Genomic DNA, 27,631 nt, shown 5'->3' on the forward strand with positions numbered 1-27,631 from the left:
CCCGCCCCCGCCCCTCCCGGGACCCCGCCCCGGACCCCGCCCGCCCAGGACTCCAGACCCCGCCCCGCCCGGGACCCCGCCCCGCCCGGCATCCCGCTCCCCGCCTGCTCCCAGGGCGGGCCGGCTGGGGACCCTGGCTCTCCTACAGCGCAGTGCGGGGCGGGGGGGCAAGGATGGGCCTCGTGTCTGTGTCAAATGGGAGAAAATGAAGAGCAGCGCGGGAGGGGGCGTCTTTAAAATGAGCCGACGTTGGCGGGGGAGTGAAAAGTGCCCCGCGTTTCTGGGGCGCGCGTGCTGCGCGGAGGAGGTTCGTTCTGAGCGCCTGAAGGCGCGGCCTCGCGTCTGCGTCTCCGCACAGTCCGCCTGCCGCACCTGCTCGCACGCGAGTCCCCTGACCGCACGTGGGCTCCTGAGCCAGATCCCAGCAATTTGAGGTGTCACCGAAGTCGTAATAACTGTGGACGGCAGCTAATTATGTCAGGTTGCTCAGATTCATTATCTTTGCTCGCTTAGGAGACAGATCACCTCTTGGGAGATGCAGAGGCAGAGTCTTCCCTAAGCGGCTACTTGAGTAGTGATTTCATCCGTGTCAGGAACAGGACTCCAGCCAGCAGGATGATTCTTCATTGGCCGTGTTGCTGAGGATTCTTTGCACAGTGTTAAACGCAGGCACGGGGCTTTCCCACCGAGGAACGTACTTTGAGTAGCCTTGCAACCCTGGCGAGAGACAGGCCAGAGGCCACGGTCCCCACGATGTTAACAGACCCCGGACGCCCCGGGCCGTGTTCTCCAGCAGCAGGGCTGTGGGTGAGAGGGAGCAGAGGGTAGGCGCTCAGACCCCGCGCGCTCCAGGTGGGGCTGGAAGCAGAACGGTGTGAGGCCTCTCATGAGCCTGTTCTTCGAGCTTAGGCACAGAGCCGGTCTGCTGACCTTTTCCCTTCGAGTCACCGGTTCCAAACACATTTTACCGCTAGCTCAGATCAGTCATAACGTACCCCGCTAGCCCGGGGTTTCTTTGGAGCTGTACTTGGGATGTACCTTTGCCTCCAGCAAACCTTCCGAGGGGCCCCCGTGTTGCCAGTGATGAGAGTGGGGACGGTGGTGGTGGTCGCGCGAGGGGTGTGTGCTGTTTCTGGGGACACGCCAGCGGCTGGACGCGTCATCAGCACCCACAGCACAAGAGCAGGGCGCAGGCCCGGCAGGTCTCGGGAGCAGGAGCCCCGCTCTTCTTGCCTCCTCCTTATGCTTCCACCTAAGTTACAGCAGAAACAGTCTCAAATTTGTGAAAAGCTTGAATAAACTTTTTAAGAATAGCCTGAATTTAGTACCCAGTTAGAAATTTGAGGACTCCCAGAAGGTGTGGATGAAGAGGGGTGAAAGGGACGTGAGTTTCTGGTCCGACACCTGAAGAGCGTGGATGGTGCTGAGCAAACGGAGCAGGGCGAGTCCCTCCGATCCCTCAGAGAAGCGAGGCCACAGGGCTGGTGCTGCCGCCACCCTGGAGGGACAGGCAGGCAGACCCTGAGAGCCACAGCTTCCGGGAGCCAGTGCAGGTGGGAGCCGCTGGGAGGGGCGTGCAAAGCTGGAGGCTTGCGAGAGCTGCCCCTTGCCCCCCCCCCCCCCCGCACTCTTTGGTGAACTTTGGCTGTAGGAGCCCCACCATACTGTTACGGTGAAGATCAGAGAAAAACCCCCTCGTGCTTCTGGCAGGCCGAGAGGGAAGGGGCTGTTTGGAAGTTGTCTAGAGTCCTTTGTTCTTCCTGAAAGGCATGCCCGCGAGGACAGCCATGTCACCAGAGCTGCCCAGCAGGCCTGGGGCAGGCAGGTGAGCAGCATCAGCCTCCGCTGGCCTTGCTGTCGTGCTTGAGGGGCCGTGGTGCTGAGAGCACGTGAGAAGGTTGCAGCCTGGGCTCATGCTGGCCTAGGGGCGAGGCAGGGTCACCAGACTGTACAACGGTGTCCCTCCCCCCAGCTGCAGCGCCCATCGTCACACCAGGTGTCATGGCAGAGAGTCTCCAAGCTCACCCTCTGTTTAAGGAGGAGTCTCACAAGAGCGCAGAGACTACAGAGGAGACGAGAACAGGGCATGGGAGGAAAAGTTAGCCTCTGAGTCCCTCCAGGAAACACCCCTGATATAGATCAGATGCTTAGATGTACATTAAGAAAGAAAGTTAAGAGAAAGAGTAAATGAAGGTAAAATATTTCATTTCCTGTTATTCTTAATCTGACAGATAACTTTTGTTCAGAGTGTCCATAGCAACAACATGATGGGTGCCTGTAGCTTATGGATAAGTGAGATGAGTAACAGCGACGTCAGGAGGGATGGGAGAGAGGAGCTGGGGACTCTGTCGCAGGGAACCTGCACTTCTGTGGAGGAATACAGTGCTACGTTGAGAGTGGACTTGGATCGGTGGTAAATATGTATTGCAAACTATGGCAACCACTAAAAAATTTTAAAATAATACACAGTTGACATGCTAATAATAGAGGAGAGAGAATGGAATCATATAAAATGCTCAATTAAACCAGAGAAGTCTACAGAAAAGAGGGAAAGACAAAAAAGACACAGGAAACAAAGGCAACAGATGGAGAAGGTACTGATAGGGAGCATCTTACTCCAACTCTATCACAGTTCACTTTAGATGTCAGTGGTACAAATATACCAGTTACAAGACAGAAACTGTCAGAGTGGTTAAAAAAAATAAGACCCAACTATGTGTTGTCTGCTAGAAACCCACTTAAAATACATAGACACATAAAGGTTAAAGGTCAAGGGGTGGAGAGAGATAGACCATGCTAATACTAATCAGAAGAACGCCAGAGTAGCAATGATAATTTCAGATACAGCAGACTTCAGAGCAAGGAGAGTTACCGGGGATAAAGGCTATTTATTACATAACAATAAAGGGGTCAAGTCTCTAAGAAGACATAATAGTTCTTAACGTGTACGCACCTAACAACAGAGCATCACAACACACAAGGGAAAAACAGAGAGCTTCCAGGAGAAATGGATGAATCCACTGTCACAGGTGGAGACTTCAGTGCCCCTCTCTCAGAGATGGACAGATCCAGCAGGCAGAGAATTGGTAAGGACATAGTTCAACTCAACAGCACCATCAACCAACGGAATTTAATTGACATTTATAGAATATTCTCTCCAACAGGAGCAGAACACACATTCTTCTCAAGTTCACATGGAACATTTACAATGGTAGACCACATTCTGGTCCATAAAATACTCCTCAACAAATTTAAAAGAACAGACATCATACAAAGTATACTCTTGGACCACAATGGAATTTAACTAGAAATCAGTAACAGAAAGATAGCTAGAAAATCCCAAAATACTTGTGTCAAAGTTCAGAAATAACAGCCAATGAATCACTGAAGTGATAATTAGTAAAAGTTTGTTGTGCACACATCAACAAGACAGTTTGCAAACCCAAGCATTCCAACCAAAACATGGAGTGGGGCTCTGGGGTATATTGTTATAAAACAGCTCAAGTGGTGTGGACACAGTGATTTTATTCTTCGCAGTGATTGGTTATGATATTAGAATTCTCTTAAATGATGGGAGTGGTTAGTGGTTACCTCATATCAACCTTGGGAAACAGATTTTTAGAGGCAAAGCAAGGAATGACCCAGTGTAAGTTAGCCTTGCAAAATAAGCTAATTTCACCTTTTGTTTGTATGACTAAACTGGCTTTGTCGGCTCAGGGAACTTTAAAGGCTGGTCTCTTATTTGTTTTTTACTTTAACACTTGGATATGAAACAATACACTTCTTTTTTTTTTTTTTTAAAGATTTTATTTATTTATTTGAGAGAGAGAGAATGAGAGACAGAGAGCAGGAGAGGGAGGAGGGTCAGAGGGAGAAGCAGGCTCCCTGCCGAGCAGGGAGCCCGATGCGGGACTCGATCGCGGGACTCCAGGATCATGACCTGAGCCGAAGGCAGTCGCTTAACCAACTGACCCACCCAGGCGCCTGAAACAATACACTTCTAAATAACACATGAGTCAAAGAATAAGTCTTGAGAAATTTTAAAAATATTTTGAACTAAATGAAAATGAAATACAGCTTATCAAAATTTGTGGGATGTAGTGAAAGCAGTGCATTTGTAGCATCAAATGTATGTATTAGAAAAGAGGTTAAGATTTAAAATCAATAATCTAAGGTTCTGCCTTAGGAAGCTAGAAGAAGGGCAAAATAAATCCAAATCATAAGAAAAGAAATCGTAAAAATTAGAGCATAAATCAATGAAATTGAAAACGGGAACTCAATAGAGAAAATTAACAAAACCCAAAGCTGATTCTTTGAAAAGATCAATACTCAGGCTAACCAAGGAAGAAAGAAAACACAAATTACTAATAGTAGAGATGAGAGAGGGGTCATCACTACTGACGCTATAGACATTGAAAGGATAATAAAGTTATACTGTGAACAGGTCTGTGCCTATAAATTTGATGATTTAGATGAGCCAATTCCTTGAAAAATACAATTGACCAAAACTCATACATGGAGGACTAGATAATCTGAATAGGCCTTTTGTCTATTAAGGAAATTGAATCAATAATTAATAAATTTCTAAAAAATAAAGCACCAGGCCTGATGGTTTCACTATGAATTCTACCAAACATTGAAGGAAGAAATTATTCCAATTCTTTATAATCTCTTTCAGAAAATAGAAGCAGAGAGAAAACATTCTGACTTCTTCTGTGAGGCCAACATTACCTTATACCAAAACCAAAGGGAGACATTACAGAAAAAGAAAACCATAGGCCAGTAGCTCTCATGAACATAAAATACAAAAATCCTCAACATAATATTAGCAACTTGAATTCAACAGCATGTGAGAAGAATCACACAGCATGACAAATTGAGATTTATTCCAGGTACGCAAGACTGGTTCTATATTTGAAAATCCGTTAATCTAATACATCATATCAACAAGCTAAGGAAGAAAGCCGCATGATCATGTCAATGGATGCAGAACAAGTATTTGACTAAGTCTGACACCAATTCATAATAAGTCTCCGCAAACTACTTCAACTTGGTAAAGAACAGCTAGAGAAACCTACATCCCATATCACACGTCATGGTGAGAAACTAGATGCTTCTGGTCTTAAGTCAGGATGTCCACTGTCACCATTTCCCTTCAACATTGCACCAGAAATCTTGGCTGTGCATTAAGACAAGAAGAGGAAATAAAGGATGGCAAGGATTAAAACTCTCTTAGTTCTCAGATGACATGATTATATAGAAGATCTGAGAGAATCATCAACAACAAAAACTGGTACAAATAAGCAAGGTTGCAGGATACAAAACTAATATACAAAAGTCGGTGACTTTGCTCTACCAACACTAAATGGGTGCAATTTGAAATTAAAAATGAAATACCATTTACATTAGCACATGCACAAAAGAAATACTTAGAAATAAATCTAGGGGCGCCTGGGTGGCTCAGTCGTTAAGCGTCTGCCTTTGGCTCAGGTCATGATCCCAGGGTCCTGGGATCGAGCCCCACATCGGGCTCCCTGCTCCGCAGGAAGCCTGCTTCTCCCTCTCCCACTCCCCTTGCTTGTGTTCCCTCTCTGGCTGTCTTTCTCTCTGTCAAATAAATAAAAAAAAAAAAGAAATCTAGCAAAATATGTACAAGATTAATATGAGGAAAACTACAAAACTTTGCTGAAAAGAAATCAAAGAGGATTAAGTAAATGGAGCAATATCCCATGTTCATGGACAGGAAAACTCAACATTGTTAATATACTGGTTCTTCCCAGCTTGATCCATTGATTCAGTACAATCTTAATCGAAATTCCAGCAAGTTACTTTGTAGACATCAACAAATTGATTCCAAAGTTTACATGGAGACACAAAAGACCCAGAATAGTCAACCCAATATTGAAAGAGAAGAACAACGTTGTAGGACTGACACTGCCCGACTTCAAGACTCACTATAAAAGCTACAGTAATTAAGACAGTATGGTGTTGGTGAAAAAAATAGACAAAAAGATCAACGGCACAGAGTAGAGCCCAGAAACAGACCCCCATAAATACAGTCGACTGACATTTGACAAAGGAGCAAACGCAACACAATGGAGCAAAGATGGTCTCTTTTACAGATGGTGCTGGAACAACTGGACGTCCATTGCAAAGTAATCTCGAGCCAGACCTCACACCTTCACAAAAGTTGACTGAAAGCAGATCATAGACCTAAGTGTAAGGTATGAAAGTATAAAATGCCTGGAAGGTAACGCAGAAATGGTACGTGACTTTGGGTTTAGTGATGACTTTTATTTTATTTTATTTATTTTATTTATTTTATTTTATTTATTTTATTATTTTATTTTATTTATTATTTTATTATTTTATTATTTTATTTTATTTTATTTTATTTTATTTATTTGACAGAGAGAGACACAACGAGAGAGGGAACACCAGCAGGGGGAGGGGGAGAGGGAGAAGCAGGCTCCCCACAGAGCAGGGAGCCCGATGTGGGACTCGATCCCAGGACCCTGGGATCATGACCCGAGCCAAAGGCAGACGCTTAACGACTGAGTCACCCAGGCATCCTGGTGATGACTTTTTAAATACAGCACCACAGTCCATGAGGAAAATTGATGTGCTAGACTTCGTTAAAGTTAAAAATCTCTGCACAAAACACTGTGAAGGGAATGGAAAGACAAGCCATGGACTGGGAGAAAATATTTGCAAGAGACACATCTGATAATCCAAAATATGCAAAGAACTCTTAAAACTCAACAATAAGAAAACAATCTAATTAAAAAATTTCAACAGACATCTCAATCAAGAAGAGGTACGGATGGCAAATCAAACTGAAAATAGGCTCCACATCGTGTGTAAGGAGACACCACCACGCACCCGTTGGAACGGCCACCATCCAGAGCGCTGACGGTCCCAGACGCCAGGAGGACGAGGAACAGCAGGAGCTCCCACCCGCGGCTGCTGGGGATGCAGCATGGTGTGGCCACTTTGGACAGTGTGGCAGTTTCTTACAGACTAAACGTAGGCTTACTGCACAGTCCAGCAATCCTGCTGCTTGGCATGTTACCCGAAGGAGTTGAAAACTTAGGTCCACCCAAAAACCTACAGAAATGTTTATAATATCTTTATTCATAATCACCAAAAACTGGAAGGAACCAGAATATGTCCTTTCTAGGTGAATGGATAAGTGGACTGTGGTCCATCCACACAGTGGAATATTACAGAGCAATAAAATGAAATGAGCCAGCAAGCCACAGAAAGACAGAAGAACCTTAAATCCATATTTCTGAGTGAAAGAAGCTGGTGGGAAAAGGCAGCAAGAGACAGTAAGGGAAGGCGGGAGACAGAGGGTGTAAGTGGTCTGTGTTGCAGGGGCTGGGGAGGGCGGGGGAGTGGGCGACGCCCCGAGGACACGGCGCAGTTGTCAGAGCCCTGGGAACACGCAGCACACAGGGGGCCCTGACCTCCGGTACGGACCTCAGCGCCTAAGGGCGTAAGCACACGCGCCGTGTCAGCGGGGGACAGACTGTTGGGGAGGGCGGGGCGCTTCCCATTCAGTGTTCTTACTCCTGACACTGCTCTAAGCCAAAGGACGAAGCACGAAGGCCTCCTTTTGCTCTGACTCCCCCAGCCTCTTCCTCTTTCTTACGGCAACGAGGGTTTTCATCTGAAGCAGAATTGTCTCTCCGCGACAGTCTCTTCTCCCCTTCCCCCTTGACACGCTGCGGACCGCGTGGCTTGTGGAGGACCGTGGGCGTCCGTCCTGGGGGCATCCACCCCCTGCAGCACAGGAGTGGGTGCCCCCGGCGGCCCGGTGTCGTGACTCAGGCTTGGCTCCAGGTGCTGACCGCTGGAGGGACAGCTGGGCCCTTGCTGGGCGTCGGTGGCAAAAGGAGGCAGCTCGAGAAGGCCCAGGGAGGGACGGGAGGAGGGTGAGGCACATCAGGAAGCCCACACTGCGGGCCGAGGCCACGAGAAAACCGTCCCATTGCGGGTGGGGCGCCCAGGCCCGCCATCCCGGGAGTGGTTAGCTCCCCTGCGGAGCCCCCCGTGCCAGGGCAGGTGGCCCGCAGCCTTCTCAGATGGGCGCTTACACTGCCCCCCGGTGCGGTATTTGATAAATGCTGTCCGTCCACGGACACAGATGTGTAGCTCCAGGAAGTGCGTCCCGCGATGGACACACTTCTGCACCATTTCCAGTGGTGGGTGTCGGGAATGGGACGTGGTGGGCCACGTGGGGGTCACTTGTTCATTGACACAAGCCGTGCCCACCTGCCGCCTGGCACCAGCCTCCTGGCTGAGGGAGTTTGTCCTGTGTCCCCCCACGGGCCTCGGAGGCCATGGTGATTGGGGAGGGGACAGAACCACATGCACCAGTCACCTTGGTGATCGTCCCCGTGTTTGGGAGCAAGACCAGAGAGACAGTGGGCACAGTGAGCGTGCAGCTCGGCCTTTGGGGGATGGCTCCACGTCACTGCTCTGTCCTCATTTCCCTCCATCACCAAACGTCCCATCCTGCCTCCTGCTGGTGGGGCAGATTGTCAGAGTCCTTGCCCACCAGTGTTTGGCTTTGACCTGGGGTTCCCTTTCCCCCCAAACCCGCAGTGCCCAGAGCTTTGTCACTAGACACTGCCCATGTATCTCATTCCCACTCTCTGCCCCCATCAGTGGGTCCGTGGGGCCCGTGGTGCTCCAGGAGCTGCAGGTGGGGACAGGGAGCGTGACCACCACAGAAACGGACAGCACACTTCATCGCTTGTCCCCTGGCAGTCTCCTGACAGCCGGGAGCTTCACCTCGTCCCAGGTGTTCCCAGCCCAGGAGCAGCCGTCTGGGCCCGCTGCTGCCCGAGCTCCCTGCGTGGCATCTTGTGGGTGCCACTTGAGAGACCCCACCATGGGCGTGGAGCGATGGAAAGAAGCAGGCCTGGGCCTGGATGTGAAAGGTCTAGACCAAGCCCTGTCCGCGGGGGCATTGGTCCAGGCGTGGGGTCTGGGGAGCGGCCCACGCCGTACTCCGTGTCTCGGCCTCACAGAAAAACTGCTATTCCTTGGACATGAGTGATGTCGGGTGCATGTGAGGAGGAAATCGATGTTATTAAGTAAATTCGTATTAAGGTATGAGTGAACGGTTATTCTGCAGCCGTCCTAAATATATTCACGGTTTTAACAGAGGATGCCAATTAGCCCTTGTAAATCTGCAGGCTGGAAGCTCTTAGGGGATAATGAAGTGGAGTGTCGGGCTCCAGGTCGTGGGGTGGGAATTTACGAGCCACTGGCGTCCCCTGGAGCAGCGGGTCCTCCCCACCCCGCGGCTCCCCGCGCTCCCTGCGGGGTGGGGTGCCGCCGTGAGGTCATTCATGTCACCCTTCTGCTCTTTTCCAGCCAAGAAGTATAAAAAGGTCACTGGCAAAGAGATCTACTCGGACACGCTGGAGAGCACACCCATGCTGGAGAAGGAGAAGTTTCCGCAGGACTACTTCCCCGAGGTGTGTCCCCGCCACCGGCCCCCCGGCGCCCTTACCCCTCAGAGCACGCGCCTCGGGAGTGAGGAGACGGAGCTGAAGGCCTCGTGTTCCTGGGAGGGGTCCCATCCTGGCTGCCGCATGCTGCAGCAGGTGGTCTTTCTGGGAGGTTCTCAGGCCCACGTGGGTCCATCTGGGTGGTGTTTGGTGGGGGCTGAGGACCTGCGTCGTCTGTCGTTGTACGAATCACATTTTCTAACCTCATTTCCAGGCAGGGTAACCTTCCCCATGAGAGGCAGGAAGATAATCGTCAGTTCGTTGTGGGGCCTGGAGAGGCCAGGGGCCCCCCAGCAAGTGTTAGACGGGAGCGGGTGGATCTGGCCACGGTGCTGGGGCGCACGGGCGTGTCTTCCCTGGGAAGGCTGGGCGGGCCCTCTGGCGTCTCACAGGTAAAGCCTCGGGTGCTGCCAGCCAGAGGCACAGCCGAAAACCAGCGCCGAGGGTGCCCCCTCCCCGTGTCCGGGGGTGCCCGCACCACGGAGCTCAGAAGCTCGGGGACAGCAGGGGCTCCTTAACCACCCAATGCTCAGACAGTTAACCAGGACGTGCTGATCGATTTCCAGTGGGTTTTGGGCCTTTTTGTGTGGTTTTATTATTTGCATGCAGCCATTACACTGCACAGATAATCTTGGATTCGGGTGTTCTAGTAAACACGCCCGCCGGCATTTTGGAGCTTGCTAATGCCGTCTGAGTCACGCACTGACCCAGAGTTGCTCGCTGTGCCCTTCCGTCCTCCGTGAAGTCCTGACGGAGGGTGCGTCTGTGATTGAAGCATTGGGACGGTGTGTTTCACTCGCCCGTGAAGCCCACCTCCCTGCCGCGGCAGAGGTCGGCTCAGCGCAAGAAGCGTTGCCCCGCCGGGGCCCCCTGCATGAGGACTGCCCACTGTCCGTGGAGACGCCCACCGGCGCTGGGAGCTGGTTTTCAGCAAGGCCGCAAGCGCATTAACTTGTTTATGACCCAGGCCCGGGGTGAGGGAATTGTGGCGGACACTGTGAAGGATGGGTGCAGCTGCCTCATTGCTCGTCCCTGAGCCAAGGACGCAGTGTCGGGGGCCGGCCTCTGTCCTGGCTGCCCCAGCCCCCACTGTCTTCTGCTCCTCTTGACGTTGCAGCATGGCCAGAAAGCTCTGGAAGCAGCGGAGTGAATCCTGGCAGTCCTCCCTGAACATCCGTCCAGGGCTGCTGTCCCCTTGGAGATGCCCAGGGCCACAGAGTCAGCTTCAGAGCTGAGCGGGGCCACTGAGAGTGACCACGGGCCCTAGTGGGGACAGTGGGCTGGAGAGAGCAAGCTCTCCACAGCAGGGAGATCAAGCTCTAACAGGTGCTCAGGGAGGTTTGGGAGCAGGTACCCCTGCGTCTTCTCTGAGGGGTGTCCCATGGCACCCAGCGGCTGAGAAGCCCCCAGGCTCCTCTCAGCTGCCTCTTCTGCTCTGTTTCATCAGCCCGAGTGATTGTGCCAGAGACCCCGGGTCGCCTGGCTCCTCCGTCCTCAGCCCAGAGCACATCCCAGCCCAGGAGGGCACTCACCTGCGCCTGGTGGCTGGCTGGGGTGTGCCCCAGAGGGATGGACATGAGGGGCCGTGCACCTGGGAGAGGCAGGACTCTGGGGGGCCCATGGCGTGATGACATGAGGGCAGGGTGGGGGCACGTCTGAGGCTGCCCCCAGCAGTGCCGTCTGTTGGCAGCGTCCGGCCGCCCGAAGGCTGTCAACTGGCGCTTGCTGAAGAGCGAGTGGCTCACGGTGCCCAGCCTCCACGCGGAAGAGCTGAGCAGCTCTGTGTGCGCAGGGGGAGCTCCGTGCAGCGGGGGGCTTGGTGTCTGCTGCACAGCCCACACTCACTCCCCGAGGGCAGGACACGCGCCGATCACTCCGTTTGTGATGGATTTGTGTGTGGTGCTCACCTCCCAGGTCCCTCTTCCTCCCACCACAGGTTCTCTCATCCTCGTCCTCAGAGCCCAGGTCCCTGGAGGCCCCCGGAACCGGTCGGCCATGAGCTGTGATGCTCCCAGAGACCTACGTGGCAGGTGCCACGTCCCTCTGGCACTAGAAGAAAGAGAGCAAAGCATTGCCCCACGCAGGACGCCCCAGGAGGAGCCGGACGCCTGCTGAGCCCCCAAAGCTCTGTCCATCCCTGCAGGACAGCAGGCCTCCTTCTGAGGGGCTCCCTGCCCCCCGGCCCTCAGGCTGTCCTCTGGGCCTGGCATCTGCAAACTGGCTCCCTAGACCGCGGCACGCGTGGGGCCCTGCGGCCTGCCCCGGATCCCGACCCTTCCCTCTGCTGGCCCAGGCCGTGTGCGTGAGGAGGCTTGGGGTCAGCGTGGGGGGGTCAGACGAAGTCTAGGGCTTCGGCTATGGCGTCCCACGTCCTGCACAGCCCCCAGAGGGCAGACGCCCCCAGGGGCCTCAGTGTCTGTGAGGTGGCTCCGAGGGGGTGGATGACAGCCAGCGGCCGCCTCTCCCCCGTGGGAGGAGTGCGGGGCGTCCCAGGTGACCACGATCCCATCCACAGGCAAGGGAAAGGTTTTCTGGAAGGAAAGGTGGGGTGTCACTGGGCAGATCCCAGTCTGTCTTCTGGAGAGCAGTGTGTTGCTGGGACTCGGGTGACCCCAGAGCGGCGACACCGGCCTTCCTGGGGCCGCCGTCCTTACTCCGTTTGACGTGATGTTGCCGCGTTAGAAGTTGTGTCTGGTCCGGGGGGTCTGTCAACGTGTGGATGTGGCAGAAGTGAGTGTGGCTTAGTGAACAGAAGGAAAAACTTATTTAACAAAAATCCTGATGCTTCGAGCATCCCATTGGTAATGTTTTTCAGGTGTGCAGAGGTCTGCGTTCCCTGAGGCTGCGGCCGGGCAGGGCCCCGGGGTGCCACGCAGCAGAGCTGCAGGGCGCGTGCCCGCCTGGCGCCGGCCCTGCTCTTGGGCCTCTGAGCCAATCCTTTAGCTTTATTTGAACACATTTTGGGGGAGGGAATTAGTCTAAGCCTGATTTCTCTTCTTTTATCACCCTCGCTTAAGGATAATCTAAATGTAATTACCATGATGGAGGCATAATGCAATTCCAAATAATTACAGCTCACTGCATATAAAACTAACAAAACTTTCTCTGCTGATTTATGGGTGCTTTTGGCTCGGCATGAATTTCAAATGCTGCCTCTGGGAACAGCACTCCAGATAATGTGAGACCATTTTTAAAAAGCAGATTTGTGTAGTCGATCAGGGCCGAGACATTTTTTTCCTCTTGCCCGTAGTGAGAAATTGGTTGTTACCGTAGATCACCGGGACTGCTCCAGGCTCTTATGAAAGATGGATTAATTTCACTAATGCTCCAAAGCGGGCCTTTCACGGGCAAGGCTGCGTGCGGATAACCTCCCCACAGCCTCCCTTTTCTCCGCGCTGATTTATGCTGTCCTTTAGTGGATGAACCATCCTGCATTCACCATCCATCTGCTGGCTAAAGGAATCCTATTAACAGGGGGTCTGAGCAGGGACTTAATATTGCAAGGTGAGCGATGTGGCACAGCACCCCCCCCCCAGCCCAGTGTGACATGGTTTCATTCCCTGGCGACAGCCTCTCTGCAAGCAGGGCGTGCACCTGGCCACTGCTGTCCCTACGCGGTCGCCCGCAGGGAGGTTTCGGAAGGTGCCTGGTGACCAGAAAGTTTCTGCACGTGCATGGGATGAAACAGATCAGTCGACATTCGAGGGAACCCCCAGCCTGTGACGGAGGCACTGGTTCCTATCGCCGTCCCTCCCGGGTGCAGGACCGCTGTGGATGTGTGCGTGCACGTGTGCATGTGTGTGCGTGTGCATGAGTGTGCATTTCCACTAGGATGTCATGCAGGGAAGCCTCACCGGGCAGGCACTTGCCCTTCTGATGATTGGGGTGTGTTCCTGGCCCTGCCCTGTCCCAGCGTGGCCCAGGTGAGCATCCCTGGGTCAGGGCTCAGCCACAGTAGGGAAGGGACGGTCCCGACAAGGGGCTGAGGGAAATTCCAGTTCTGGTTCCTTCTGCAAGGAGCCGGTGGTCTCGGGCAGGTGACCGTGTTCAGCCCTGGTGCTGCACCCTGAATCTGGCGTGCTTGTCATGACCACCTGCCCAGCCCTCGGGTAGAAGGACGGGGGGCACACCAGGGGTGAGGAAGGCGGTTTCTGGAAGGACCCCTGGTGCAGCCCAGTGCCGCCCGAGGACACGCGATTCCCTGCGGAGCCCAGGCTCCCACATGTCAGGATGTCCCAGGCTCTAGCCCCACTTTTTCATCCTGGGAATTACTTGGAAATGCAGCCTAAACACATTTGTAATTATAATGATGAACTTACTTCAGAAGTAACGTATTTTCTACAAACGTTTAGTTAAAATATTTGGGTGTAATAATGTTACATTGTTAAGCTTTTTTGAGGTTTATTTGCAATATAGTTAAAAATCTTAAATCTAGTTAGAATCCTAAAATTACAATTATTACAAATCTATATTATATAAAAAAGTAACAAATTAACTCATGCTTTATGTACGTATTCTGTTAATAATGTTAAAAATTCCCCATTACTGTGGACAGTTTCAATGTCTAAAAAAAGATACACGCGTGCACAGTTATTGAAGATACGTGTGCGGTGTCCGTATGCAGAGAGACCTTACTTAACACGTAATTGACAATTGAGAACAATCATTAATTCTTGGTTAATTATATTAAATTCACAAATGCCTTCCAATTTTAATGGACGTGAGATCCGAGGTGGTCGGGTCAAATTCAGCTTGGGTCTCGGCAGCACGGCTTGGCACCGGGCTGGGGCGTGGGGTCTCACGTCGAGCATCTGTCCCGGCCATGCTGCTCTTGTGGAAGCAGGGAGGGCGCCCCGTCCTCTCCTCGCACACGCACACGCACCCCGGGTCCTGTGGCTGCGTGGGGAGAGCAAAGACCGGCGCAGGCAGAGCGTCAGCGACTGTGCGTGAGACGAGAGAAAACCCAGGTCAGGGCCAGTGGGTGTTTGGCTCAGCCTGGTGAGCTTGGTGGCAGCGGGGGTGGGTGCGTGGTGGACACTTGGCAGCGGGAGGATCCAGAGCTGCGGCGTTTGCACCTGGAGGTTGTGGTGACCTTGAAGACAGCACCCCCCCCCCCCCAAGCAGGGTGTCACCATAGGAACCAAGCCGGACACCTTGTGAAGCTGGTCAGGAGGGAAACAACAGGGGGACAGGGCCTGAGGGGGATGTGGGGTCAAGCAGGGGTTTTAGCCGCTGAATTATTCGCATTAGGTAAGTGTCTAGAGCCCCTGTGATTCTGGACTCCCCCAGGGAGCACTTTCTGTCAGCGCTCCACCCTGGATCCACATGGTTACCACGGGCACCGCGAGCCCAGGCCCCCGAGGACACGTGCGTCACCACGGCCATCCTCCCGTCCTCCCCCTCCGTCCCCCGAGCGGCTCCTGCCGGCACAGCGGAGGGACATGCCCCCGGGGCTCGGGGGGGACTGCACATGTCTGTCCAGCTTTCTGAAGTGTTTGAAAACTGGGGGTTCGGGGAGGTCTACCCAGTGCCTCCTGGGGCTTGCGGGGCATGTGAGCAGGAGCCCCACTCCCACTGCCTGGGCTGTGAGCTGCCCCGTCCAGCGTGGCTACTGAAATGGAATAAATCCAGACACCACAGACCATCTGCCGTGCTCAATGGCCCTGCTGGGCATGGCTCGTGTGTGGGGCAGCGAGACGCAGTGCAGCACCCCTTCCCCACCGGTGTGAGCACACGGGACAAGCCGGTCACCTGCACTGGATGAGGGACATGTCAGCACGGCGGGTCTCTCCCCTGCTAGCGAAGCAGCCCTGGAAAGGGTGCGGGTGTGGCGTCCTGCCCCTCACATCCCCTTCAACCAGCAAGAGGAGTGTGGGAAGCCAGGGACCCTCCTCCCAGCTTCTAGAACACAGGCTGTTCTTAGGGCCAGTGTAGCAGAAATAAAGAGCGGGTTTCTTTGGTCCAACGCCCTTCCCTGCTGACAGGCTCTCGTCCGCCAGGGCCCAGCATGTCCCCGCTAGTGGACAGCTCCAGGCAGGGCCTTGGCAGGCGCGTGCAGGCCTCTGCTCAGCCAGGGCATCCTCACCCAGAAGGTATCGCTGACCGCGCCGTTGCCTACCTTTTCCGGGCGCTGAGCGTGAGGCGCCCTGGCGAGCTTCGTGTGGGACGCTTACGAGGCGCACACTTGGGTTGTGAGCAGAAGGCCTTCGGCGGAAGGATGAGCGTTGCTCTTCCTGATTGAAAGCGTCCTGGGTGTCTGTCCCCTTCCTCTTTTAAGCTGGCTCATCTGCGCAACCTGTTTGTTTTTCAGTGCAAATGGTCGAGAAAAGGCTTCGTGCGGACAAGATGGTGCGTTGCAGACTGGTACGTTTATCGTGGCGACTGTCACCTTGCTTCGTAAACTTCGGAACGTTTTCCCTGGCTTTTGTGTGGTGTGGCCGCACGTCCAGTCATAAGCTGCCCACCAGTCTTCGGCCCGCTTTGTTTTCGGAGACTCCGTGTGACACCGTCCTGTTGCCTGGGGTCCCAGCTCAGGCACAACTCAGGCCCCACCGCCTCCTCCCATGGGCACAGGCGTCCGAGTGCCACCCAGGCAACCCTCCGCAGGCCACGGTCAGCCGCAGTGGGCACCGAGCACAGGGCTGGCAGACCCTCCCCAAGTCGACCCTCGGGCCTGGCCTGCCTGTGGGCTGGCTCTCCGTCTGGGGCGGCCCTTGCTGCCTCAGTGGAATCCTCAGATTCTCGCACCTGCTCTCCTCCCCTGAGCTCCCTGGGACCACGGGTTTTAGGGTCCTAGAGCCGCATGCGTCCCGTCAGTGGCCGTGGGAAGGCCTTCTGTCAGCTGAGGGCACGTCCGGCCAGGGGTGGGGGCGCTGAGTGAGTGCCTGCCGGGTGTCCCATCCCGGGCAGGCCCTCAGCCGCCCCTGCGGTTGGCACAGTGCCCTCCCTGTGGCCTTCGGGCGGCTCTGCCCGGGCCGGGGGGGAGGAGCTGCAGACTCTCCAACAGAATCCGGCCAGTGCCCTTTGCCCGCGCTCATGCCTCGCTGGCCACCGCAGCGTGGGCGCCAGGGAGGGTCCTCGGGTCGCCGTGTGGCTGAGAGGATTTGCTTCCGTTGCCCTCCTGCCGCCCGGGGGACGGTCGTGAGCTTGGCACACGCGTTTCACAGGGTCCTCGGCCTCGCGGTCCTGGCACTGTGACGACCGACCTTGTGAGGGGACACGTCTGCGGTGACGCCCAGGAGCTCTCCGTGGGGTGGGAGGGCTGCCGGCCGAATTCTGGCCTCACCGCGCGCGTCCCTGCCGAGCGGATTCCCTGCCGCGGGGCCTCCCTGAGGGGCTGTGAGCTTGGGGGCTTCTCCCGAGTGGAAGGAACCGCCTCGTGCCCCTCCTCTGGTGTCACGGCCCCCTGGGGAGCAGCCGATGGGCTCCGGGGGCATCGGGCCACACCCCCGGCTGCCCGTCGGGGTCCAGGCCCCGGAGTCCGCTGTCTCCTCCGGCTGCTTCCTGTCTTCCTCCCCCTCCTCCCTCCTTCTCTCTCGTCCCCCCACCCCCTCCTCCGTCCCTCCCTCCCATTCTCCTCCCCCTTCCTCTTCCTTCCTCCTGGTTGAGGAGAGTTCCTGCAATCAGGTCACATCTCTTCTTTGGCAGGAAACAGCCCTTCTCAGTTGGTCGGACGTATTTAAGAGCTGACCCCGAGGTCACCTGTGTCCCCCTCTGACCAGGCAGGGGACGTGCTCTGGGCGGGCCTGGAGCAGCCAAGGGGACAGGAGTGGGCGCAGGCGGCGCTGCCCACTGTGACCCTCGGGCCCTGGCCCCACATCGCCCCGGGGAGCTGGTGCCCCGCAACGCCAGCCATCTGTCACCGTGTCTCCTTCTGTCCCTGCAGTGCCTTTGACTTGGTCAACATCCATCTTTTTCATGATGCTTCCAATTTGGTCGCCTGGGAGACAAGCCCTTCGGTGTACTCGGGGATCCGGCATAAGGCCCTGGGCTACGTGCTCGACAGGTGGGTGCTGCGCGTGCGGCCCCTCCCGCCCCACCTCCTCCAAGGTCGGGCTCTCTCTCTTAGGCCACTCGTCCACGTCTGTTGTTTTCCTATTGGCCAAAACACAAAATTTGCAAATGTTGCCCCAAATCCCAGCCCTGGTCCCAAGGCTTGAGCAGCCTTTGCTGGACAGACCCGAAGGTCGGGGGGCCTGACTCCCTCCCATGTTGTGGGGAAGCCAGGCGAGCGTACGGAGACGTCCGCTGAAGCGTCAGCATTTCAGCCAGGAGCTCGGAGAGGCTGGAGCGCACGTTCTGCTGGCCACAGGCGAGCCTTCCCATGGTGCTGCTGGGCTCGGTGTGGCGGCACCTGGGAGCAGCCGTGGGTGCGCGAGCTCAGCTCTCCTGGCTCTGTCTCTCTGCAGCCCAGGGCCTGGGGGCGGGGTCCCGGTGGTCTTGTGCCCCTCCTGCCCAGGCTCCAGCCAGCCTGTCCTCACTCCTCTGCTCCTTGAGCTCCCTCTTGGCCGGTGTTCAGGACCTCCTACCCTGGACCCCACGAGGCCTGCCACCCATCCAAGACCACGCTGTGTGACCTTCCCCAGGGTCAGGGCTGGGGGGCATCTGGGAAAGAAAGGCAGCCCCTCATACCGTGATTAACAACAGGGTATGTTTGGTCCTGGACCAGCATCAGCATCTCTCTTGGTTTGCAGATGAACCTTTGCTTAGTTGGAGCCTCGGCGCCCGAGTCCATGGGGCTGTCTGGTTCTGCCCGGTCCTCAGATCAAGCCTTCCCCTGCCAGCTTGCATGGCCTGAGGGACATCAGCGACCCACTTGGCCCTGGGGGAGCTATCACTCCCGGATGGGGTCTCCCCGTTTCTGCCCAAGCAATCTCAAATTTTCCCCGGGGGCCCTGCCCCACCCCACCTCTGCCCCTGTGCCAAGGACTTAGACTCTGACCTTTGACCCTCCCGCCTGCACCCAGCACCGCTCCACCCTGCCCCAAGCTCAGCCCTGGCCCCGACCTGCATGGGGCCTCACCCACCCCATGCACGATCCCTCTGGATTGCTTACGGGGCTCAGTAGGGACGCGCTCTGGACAGGGAGTTGGCTTTCGTCCTTGTGCTGTCTGATGTGGGACGGTGGCCACCGGTTCACCTCTAGGGCTCCCGCTGCCTCCTGCCAGGTCCACACGGAGGAACCGTGAGTGTGAGACGCGGCTTGGTTGCATCTGTTGCTCCTGCACACTGAGGGCTTTGGACCTCAGCCCAGAACAGGTTCTGGGTGGCTGCTCTTCAGGGGCCTCCCCTGGCCTCCCAGGCCCGGGCTGAATGGGGCTCAGAGGTGGGACTGGTGCCTGGGTACTGGAGGGCTGTAGAGGCCTGAGCCAGCCTGAGGTCTGGGCACACTGGGTGGGTCCTGGTGCTGCATCCCAGCATGCCGGCCCGTGGCCACCCGTGGTGGGGCTCCCCGCATCCTGTTCTCAGCCACGCCCACTCTGGAGGGCCCCCAACATGCAGGCCTCCTCTGCGCCACGTCGGTGCAGGTGGAAACCCTCAGGTGGGCGCTGGCCTGGCCGTCCAGCTGGAGGGGGCCAGGAAGACAGGGACGTGTGAGGGAGGGCCCTCTGGAGAGGGCTCACCTCGAGGGGGCCGTGGGCTGGCTCCCCACACTGAGCTGCCTGGCTGGGGTGCTGTGGGCGGGCCAGCGAGCCCATGTCCCGGGAGCCAGGACCTGCTCCAAGCCGCAGCCTGTGTGGGTCTTGCGGCCTGACGGGTTCTGTGTGGGCTGCCCCGCTCACCGGGACCTCCCGTGGAGTCTGGGGCCAGGACACAGCCCTGAACAGTCCAGTCTCGGTGACTGTAGTCAGGCTGTCGGTGGGGTTTGCCATTACGGCGTGTCATGGCCCCGCTGTCGTTCCTCCACAGCCTTCGGGAAAGCAGCCTCTGGGTTTCGGGGCCCTCTTTTGCGACTTTGCATTCCCATGAATCGCTTCTGTGGGGAGCTCAGCCAGCCGCAGATCCGGACCTCCACCGTGCAGGGCTGGGCCGCCCAGCACAAAGGGCAGCTCTGTAGGAGCGGAGAATAACGGGCTGTCCTTTCATCGGGGCGGCTAACCTTTTGGCAGCCACCAGCAGACTGCATTCTGCTCTGCCGATCGGGAGGACAATGCCACGCTGGCCCTTTGAATGGACGCTGCCACCAACAGTGCCCCATTCACAGCGTTGGGAACCTCGGGGAGCATTGTCCGCCGTGCTCTGTGGGGACGCAGGGAGACAGCAAGGAGGCTCCTGAGAGGGGAGCCTGCCCGGTCCCAGCTTCATCTCCCCGTGGCGTCAGACCCCAGCAGCCTGGCGTCCCCGTCCCCCGGCACTGGAGGCCGGAAGCCCCCGTTAAAACCCAGAGGCCCCCAGTGCCACATGGGCAACTTCTCTGTAAACCTAAGATTGTTCCAGAATAGAAACTTAGTTTACAGAAACCCGAGAGACAAACTCTGCAGTGTGCAAACTTCACAAGTGTTTGACCCCCCAGCAGTGTGGACTGTGAGTGCCACGGCGCGCCTCGTGCAGGATGTGGCCTGTGTGGACGCTGACCCCAGCCTGGGCTCACCTGGAAAGGGCTCCTGTCCGAGACGTCGGACGATGAGGTCCTCAGTGTCAATAAAGCTCAGCCCGCGGGCCCTCTGGGTTTTATTACAAATAATAATATTAACGTTTTTTGTGCAGTTCATGAATATTTTGCTTTTCATCCGTGATTAACAAAGAGTGTCAGGCTGGGAGGCTGGGAGGCAGGCGGTGCGGGGGCCTCTGCGTGCACCTGGGGACCTGTCCTCCCGCGGGAGCGCTTGCCCCTCTGTGTGCACAGTTGAGCCCCTGGGGTGCGTTCTGCGGATTAAACGAGCGGAGGCCGTGGAGCACCGTCCTTCCTGAGCCGCCAGCACCAGAACTTCCTGACGGCTTCCCAAGCTTTCCGCCGTGAAATGAGATTTTTTTCCACAAGTGACAGGGCTCTTCTGTCTCCCCTTTGAAACGTGGCCTGGCCTAGTTCAACAGAACATTCTACATTACAACTGTGAAATCCTGGCATGAAGCGCCCCGTTGTCCCCCCATTATTTTCTCAGAAATACAGTCCATTGTCCCGGCGCTCAAGTTAATTTGATCAACATTGGGACATTTAACTTTTATGTCCGGGCAAAAGAGCTGTTTCATGCTCATTTTGGGCATTCAAAGGAAATGATTGCCAGAAAAATAATGTTGCTCGGAACAATCGGGAGCAATTAGTTTCCCAGGGAGAGGCGATGTGACGCGCCCCGCCGCACCGCTCTGCTCTGTGGCCTCCCGGGCGGCCATCAGTCAGCTGTCAACTGCTCAAAGACCCTCCAACCTAAACGTTTCTCTTCAGCCCGTTCCCAGAACTCGCCTGGCTGTTCAGCGGGCGGAAGAAAAGCCGCTGCGTCTCCAGGCAAAGGCGAGCACAGCGCTGAAGACCGGGGTCATTCGGGACACTCCCTCCGCGTGGCCAGCCGCAGAGCTGCTTCTTGCCACCGTGTTTCCTGCTCTGAGTGCCCGCGGGCAGCAGGACGTACACATGTCCCCTCGGGCATCCGTCCGCCCGGAGGCTGAGGTCGCCGTTGTCGTGTGTGCTGATGTGGTGTGGGGTCCGGGGCCGCACAGGCCGGCGCGCTCGACCCTGCTCGGCCTGCGGGCTCTGGGCCCCCCGTGTTCCCAGCGCCAGGTAGGAGCGCGCCCAGTGAGGACGCATGGAGTCCAGCTGCAGTCCCAACAAACGAGCTCATTATTCCATGCGTCTCAGATGACGGACCCCGTCTGTGATACAGTCTCCACTTTATTTCATTGAAAACCAGGTGAAGCATCCAGAAAGTGTAGATGACTGTGATGACGGGTGTGCCCTGTGGTCGGCTCGGTCACGTCCGTGTGTCCGTGGTCGTCTCCTGTGTCCTTCTGTTAGGAAGTGAAACAGTGCGCTCGAGCCCGCTCTCCTTTCCCTACGCTCAGGCGGCTGCTGCCACCCCTGGCCATATGTCCTGTCTACGCCACGGGCAGGTCTCTGTCTGCAGCATGCACGTGGGAGCGTCCGCAGGCACCGGCTGATGTTCCCAGGCGTCGCTGCGGGGCCTCCTGCCAGGTGCCTCCGTCCACAGCTTCAGCGTCGGCCTCGGCACGCCGTGTCTTGGCCAGCTTTGTGCTCGACCACTGCTTGGTTGGTGTTTGGCTTGTTCTTGTGTTTCGCCAACAGGACAATGTCACGAGCTGTGGTCCGGCCACTCTGCACTCCAACCAGGCAGCCCACCGGCGTCCTCGGCCTGGCCAGCATCCCTGCTCACGCCGGCCCAGGGAACTCAGATGGTGCGCATTTCCACGTGTTCCCTGCGCTCACTGGGAGCAAAGGTTTTAAAGGCACGCTCAGCTTTCCGAGGCTCCGCTTCTCGTCTCTTCTGCCTGACGCTCGCGGGTCTTCTGTGTCCACATGGTTTGTGGTGGCATCTGAGTGGCCTGAGAGTAGTTCTCAGAGTTTACTATCTTAACGCTGTTTACAGGGCGAGACCAGGGACTGGTGCCAGGAGCCTGCGCACCAGCCACAGCCTGGAGCTCACGGGGGAGCTGCCACCGCATGCCCTGCCCCGCACATACTTCTGCTGGAGGACGGTGGTGGCAGGAGCAGGGACTCAGTCGCTGGGAAATCCGGCGTGAGGAGCCCCGTTACAGTGCACGACAGAGACACTGAGGCCCCGGGCGGGGGCTGCTCGCAGCCCCCACGGGCTCGGGTTGTCTTGTCACCTCGCCGTGCAAAGTGCCACAGACCCGTGGCTCACACAGCACACACCGATTGCTCGAGGCTCGAGATCCCGTGCCAGCTCGCTGGGTCCTGCTGAGAAGCCACCACCTGGCATGCCCACGGCCGCCCGGTCACTGTCTGCACGAGGCGGAGGGCACCGCACCCTTCGGACGCCATCTCACCTCCATTGCTCCCAGTGGTGGGACTGGCCCGTGGCCCACCGCACGGGGGTCGGGGCCTCGACCTGAGAGTCTGGGGACAGACACTCTTGGCACAGCAGGGCCTCACGGCCTTGTGCCAACAGCTGGCTCAGGCCTCCAGCTGTGAGGACAGAGGCAAATTTTGGAAACGTGGCAAGAGTTTACGGGGGAGATTGTGGGAAACCGCGGACTTTGTGATTCCAGTGTCACCAACTAGAGCTTTGCCCAGTCTCGTGCCACCACGTTGTGCTGTGGCCACTCCGGTGGACCCCGCGCCTGTGGCTGAGGGTTCATGTGCCCCCTGGGGCTCCCCAGCACCAGCAGCAAGCTGCCCTCGAGCCAGGGACGCACCGAGGTCCCAGCACACACTTCCCACGGTCCGAGGGGTGCTTTCCACGGCTGCCACGGCAGCCCAGTGCCGCCCCACGGAGCTCCCGCCTCGGGCCCCTCAGGTGTCACACCCTCCGTGCACTGGGCCTGCGAGATGCCCTGGGGAGTGCGTTGCGCCCTGAGCGCTCACAGCGGGCCGGTCGGCGGGCTGTCACTGAGGCCCCTCAGGCGGCTTGTGGGGACGTTGCCGACGCCAAAGGGACAGTCAGGTGTCTGTGCCTGCCCGACGCTGGCCCGGGCCCTTTGGACAGATTGCTCCCTGTGTGCTTTCCCTGTCTCCGCCTCCGCCACGTTGTGCACAGACCACCCTCCCTGGGCTCCCTGGTGCTGGCAGGCGTCCCGCCCAGGTGACTGTCCTCGTGGGGGCTGCCAGCCCCACACGCGCCCCACGCGCCCTGGGGCAGAGTGAAAAGCGAGGTCATGGAAGAGCCTCCGTCCGCTGCTCGGGAGGGGAAGAGATGGTCTCAGAGCAGCGTGGATGTGGGGCCGAAACCGCAGGTGCTCTGCCCGGTGTCCGTGGTCTCGTCTGCTGGTGGTGTCGCGACGCAGCCGCGTGCGCAGAGCCGGGGTCCCTGCTGTCTCCAAGGGACGGGAGCCGACGCCGGTCACCTCGCACTCGTGCGTGAATCCGCCTGGGCCGTGATTCAGAGGAAGGCGAAGGGAAGGCAGCGATCCTGGGCTGGTGGACCTGCCGGAGCGCTCGACGGCGTCCCGCCTGCTCTCCGCACACCAGGCTCTCGGGGCGGCATGCAGTCTGCGCAGCCTTGGCGCTTCCTGTGCCACGTGGGCCGAGGTCACCAGCCAGGAACGCTGTGGTGTCCGACAGTTGAAGTCACGACTCCCTTCAGGGAACAACGTCTCCATCCTGGGAGGGTGGGCGTCACTTGTCCTCGAGACATGAGTGCGCGGCCCCTTCCTGCGCATGTGTCCGCGTGGCCTGTCACATAATGAAATCGCCTGTCAAAACAGAATGAGACTCTGTTTCCAAGGCCTAAAAAATTGATTTTTATGGCTTTTCTTGTAATTCTGTTTTTGAATTAGGCACATGATATTGATGTGGGCCTACGTTTTAATCATAATAGCGTCTGACAAGGTAATTAATTTTAAAACAACTTTTTTCTCTTGGCCCAAATGGCACTGTATTGAAATTAAAAGTGAGTGCCGTGAGGGCCGCGGGCCTGGCACTCAGGTGATTGCTGCGGCCGTGACAGCCCGTCCATCTTGCGCCACCACGCGACCTTTGGAGATGGTGGTTATTGATGAGCGCGGGCCATTACATCAAAAGGAGCTGGGCATGGAAATGTGATATAGTTTAGGTTTTTAATGATAGTATTACAAGAATCCAGCCCTGCTGACAGAATCCCTATCGTCCGCGCGGCTCCCCCGGGGGCAGGACCGGCGTGGCCAGGGCGTCCTGTGTGCCGTGGGGGCGGGAAAGGCCCCGCCATCCAGGAGGGCCTTAGGAAGCGAGCGTTTCCTCTCATAGATGCCCTGGAGCTTTTCGGAGTTTGTTCAGGCAGATATTAAATCGGAAGTTTGTTGGGTTTTGAGGAAGGGACTTACCTCCCGATGCACTCTGCCATTTGATGAGCCGACGGTTGTTTGCTTCCACGGTCCATTCCCAGGGCACCAGCTGCCTGCATCCCTCTGCTTCAGCGTCCGTCCCCTCAGGCCGGGACCGTTGTCGGCTCAGCCCCGTGCCTTGAGCCCCATGAGGACCTGGACGGCCCGCGTCTAGCGCCCGCCCCCCCGGAGGCCCTGTGCGCGTGAGCCCGGGGTCTCTGCTGTCCCGCGACGCTCTTCTCCCACACGCTGCACCCCCAGGCTCGGATCTGACTTCCTTCGTTCCTGTCGTCCCGTCTGTCCGTGGGCAGTTGTTGCTCCCGCCACGGCCTCCACGCGTCCTGGACCCAGATCGGCCTGGTGACTCCAGTGGCTTCACACGCCTTCTGAACGTTCACTGATCCCAGAACACGGGAAGTGCTTGCCTTGCCCAGCGCGGGGCCTGACGGTGGTTTCCAGCGCCTCGTACAGGGCAGATTGTGCTTCTTCGGGCAGAGACGTAACGGGACGGTATCGGCTCACAGACGGCTGGGGGTCCACGGGCACGTGGGGACCGTCTTCCCTGCTCGGATTAGTCTCCTAAGGCTGCGGGGACGGGGGAGGAATCCTTGGTAAGAAGCGGACTCCACACACACGTGTGCAGCATCTACACGTACAGAACACGTCTGTACGCCAAGTACACAGCACACATGGATCTCCGCGTCACGTTTCTGCGGTCACAGTTTCCCTCAAGCCCCGGGCTTGCAGTCCCCCAGGAGCAGACGTGCAGAGAGCGCGGGGTCGTGAGTCTGACCGCGGTCGCGTTCTCCGGAGCCTCCTCAAGGAGGGCGCGTGTTCTGTGCTGTTTAGCAGACAGAAGCTGACGAATCGTGAAAACCCTTGGCGGGAGCAGGACCGCACTCCTCCCCTCAGCAAGAGCAAGCCGGAATGTGCTTTGGTTTAGTTTTTCTCAAAAATATAACAAGTTTTAAAGAAAGAAAGGAGAAATGCGCTTGCGAGGCGTGAGGTCATGCGTGCTGGCTGGGACGGGGCCAGGGTGCGTGGCCCCCGGGGCCCCAGGCGCGGTGCTGACATCCTGCTCGCCATGTGCTCGCCCACTCCCAGCGACCAGCCAGCGCCCAGTGTGAGCAGCAGAAGAGCGTTTGGAAACGTCCTGTGAACAGCATTCCTTCTGACCCCAGAGACCCCTTGACCTTGACGGCGCCCCCCGGCCTTTGTGTCTGCAGGCCTTGGCGGAACGATGCCCAACGAGCCAGCCTGGCCAGGAGGCTCTGCCTCTGGTGAGGGAGCCTCACCGGGACTGGGCTGCCTGGGGAGAAGCAGGTGAGGGGCGGCGAGGGGGTAGCAGTGGGGCCCTGAGACCGGAGGCTGGGCAGTTCTGGCGGGATCACGGAGCCGGGCACAGAGAGCAGCCACCTCCCGGTACCACACGCAGAATTGCATTTTGCTGAGGGGACCCTGTGCCTCCTTGGGGCACCCGCCTCATGCGGGAATTCCTGGGGACAGTGCCCTCGGGGCAACAGGCATCTCTGTGTGACCTCAGAAAACAGAAATCAGTCCCCGTAATAAGCTGTGAACGGTGCTGGTTCGGGTTCTTAAAAACAACGTGATTGAACCCCAACGATTGTATTCTGTCCGCGTGTACCTGGCCCCAGGAGGGCCTGCCCGCGGCAGCACCAGGACCGTGTGAGGGGCCCTTAGTTCCCGGGGCTGGGACAGCCTTCTTTCCTGTTGGGTCTGCTGTGCACCTGACCTGCCCCCCACCCCCGTCCGCGAGGCTGGGGACCGGGAAGCCCGTGTTGCAGGTGTCCTGATGTGGGGACGCCCTGAGACCTTTCTAGGCGCCCTACACACGTTCTCTAAGGAGTTTTCTTTTCTGAAGATGTTTAACAGCAGAAGAAGCTTTAGTCTCTCCAGGACAGGAGAGGTGGCGGGCTTCTTGCCGACAGGAGTCCCGTGCGGGGCCGAGGGAGGGAAGGAGGGGCGGCGGCAGCGGTCCTGGGCACGCTGGTGAGCGCGTGGGCTGGGTCAGCAGGCGCCCCACCAGCACCCCTGACGCTTCTATTCCTGAGCGGTATTTCCTCGATAGAAAAGTTTAATTTATAACAAGTAAAGGAAACTGCCGGTCGTCTGCACTAATCCGTTAAATATGTCCTTCGTTCTCAAATTCATGTATAAGTTGAAAGTTATTCCAATTAAGAAGGAAAACAGGATGTTTTGTGGAATGTAACTAGATGATACAGTGATTAGAATGGGAGAGAAATATGAAAATAGCCGGTACATTTTTGAAGGAACTGTCCGCAGGAAGGGCGTCCCTGTGGAAAGATTTACTGCTTACAGGTGTGCGGGTCGGTGACAGTGTGCAGAGAAGGACGCAGGGCCTCAGAAAGGCCCGCGTGATTTGGGGAATTTCATGCTCCACGAACTGACTGGGAGGAGGATTGAATGTTTAACAAATGGAGCTTTCAATCGACCGCCGGGAAAATCGATACCCTGAGTTCCTGACGTCACACTGTGATTCCAGTTGGATTGGAGGCTGACGTGAGGATGGAAGAAGGAGAGCCATCCTCGGCCCGGGGCTGGGCAGGTCTTCGGGGACGACGCACCCGCCCGCACAAGGGTAAAAGCTCACTCACAGCAGAAGGCCCCATGAACGGCCTGGAGACACCAGCCACGGACCAGACGGTGGATTCTCACCGGTTCCTAGGGAGGCTCCGGGATTCAAGAAGAAAGCAGCAAGAAACTGAAAAGAAAACAGGCGGGAAATAAGTCGGAACAGAAAATGCGGTTCAACAAGTACCTGACCAGGCGGGCGGCCACGTGTGGCCTCGTGTGGCCTCGTGTTGAGGGCAGGGAGGACGCGGAGGGGTGCAGATTCAAGCAGAAATGCAGCTTGTTTCCGTGGATGGGACGGGTTGACAGAGTGTTGACAGGCGCCGTTAGGCATTTGAGAGCTCTATCGGGACGCCAGGACCCCACGTGCCTCCCGGACCCCCCCCTTCACTGCCAGGAGGGCAGCAGCCACGCCGGCAGAGACCCCTCCTGTGACCCAGGAGAACATTGCAGAGCCAGGCAGGGTGGCACGTGGTCCTTGCTTGGTCCTTCTGTTTCTCAAGCTAATGAATCAAATGAGGAGACCAAGTCAGTGGTAAGCAGTGCCCGAGGCAGGGGGACAC

General features: G+C 57.0%; 1 protein-coding gene across 1 annotated transcript in view; it reads left to right on the forward strand.

Moving 5' to 3' along the window:
- Positions 1-27,631, forward strand: part of INPP5A (inositol polyphosphate-5-phosphatase A) — a 170,914-nt gene that overhangs the window by 107,155 nt on the left and 36,128 nt on the right. Inside the window, exons 6-8 of the mRNA XM_034986502.1 lie at positions 9,388-9,491; positions 15,835-15,887; positions 17,410-17,529. Of these exons, the coding sequence (XP_034842393.1) occupies positions 9,388-9,491; positions 15,835-15,887; positions 17,410-17,529 (277 nt within the window). The remainder of the gene's footprint in view (positions 1-9,387; positions 9,492-15,834; positions 15,888-17,409; positions 17,530-27,631) is intronic.

This window comes from Mirounga leonina, unplaced genomic scaffold, assembly GCF_011800145.1.
Source record: "Mirounga leonina isolate KUSES-001 unplaced genomic scaffold, KU_Mleo_1.0 Mir_114, whole genome shotgun sequence".
In the NCBI taxonomy this organism is placed as follows: Eukaryota; Metazoa; Chordata; class Mammalia; order Carnivora; family Phocidae; genus Mirounga; species Mirounga leonina.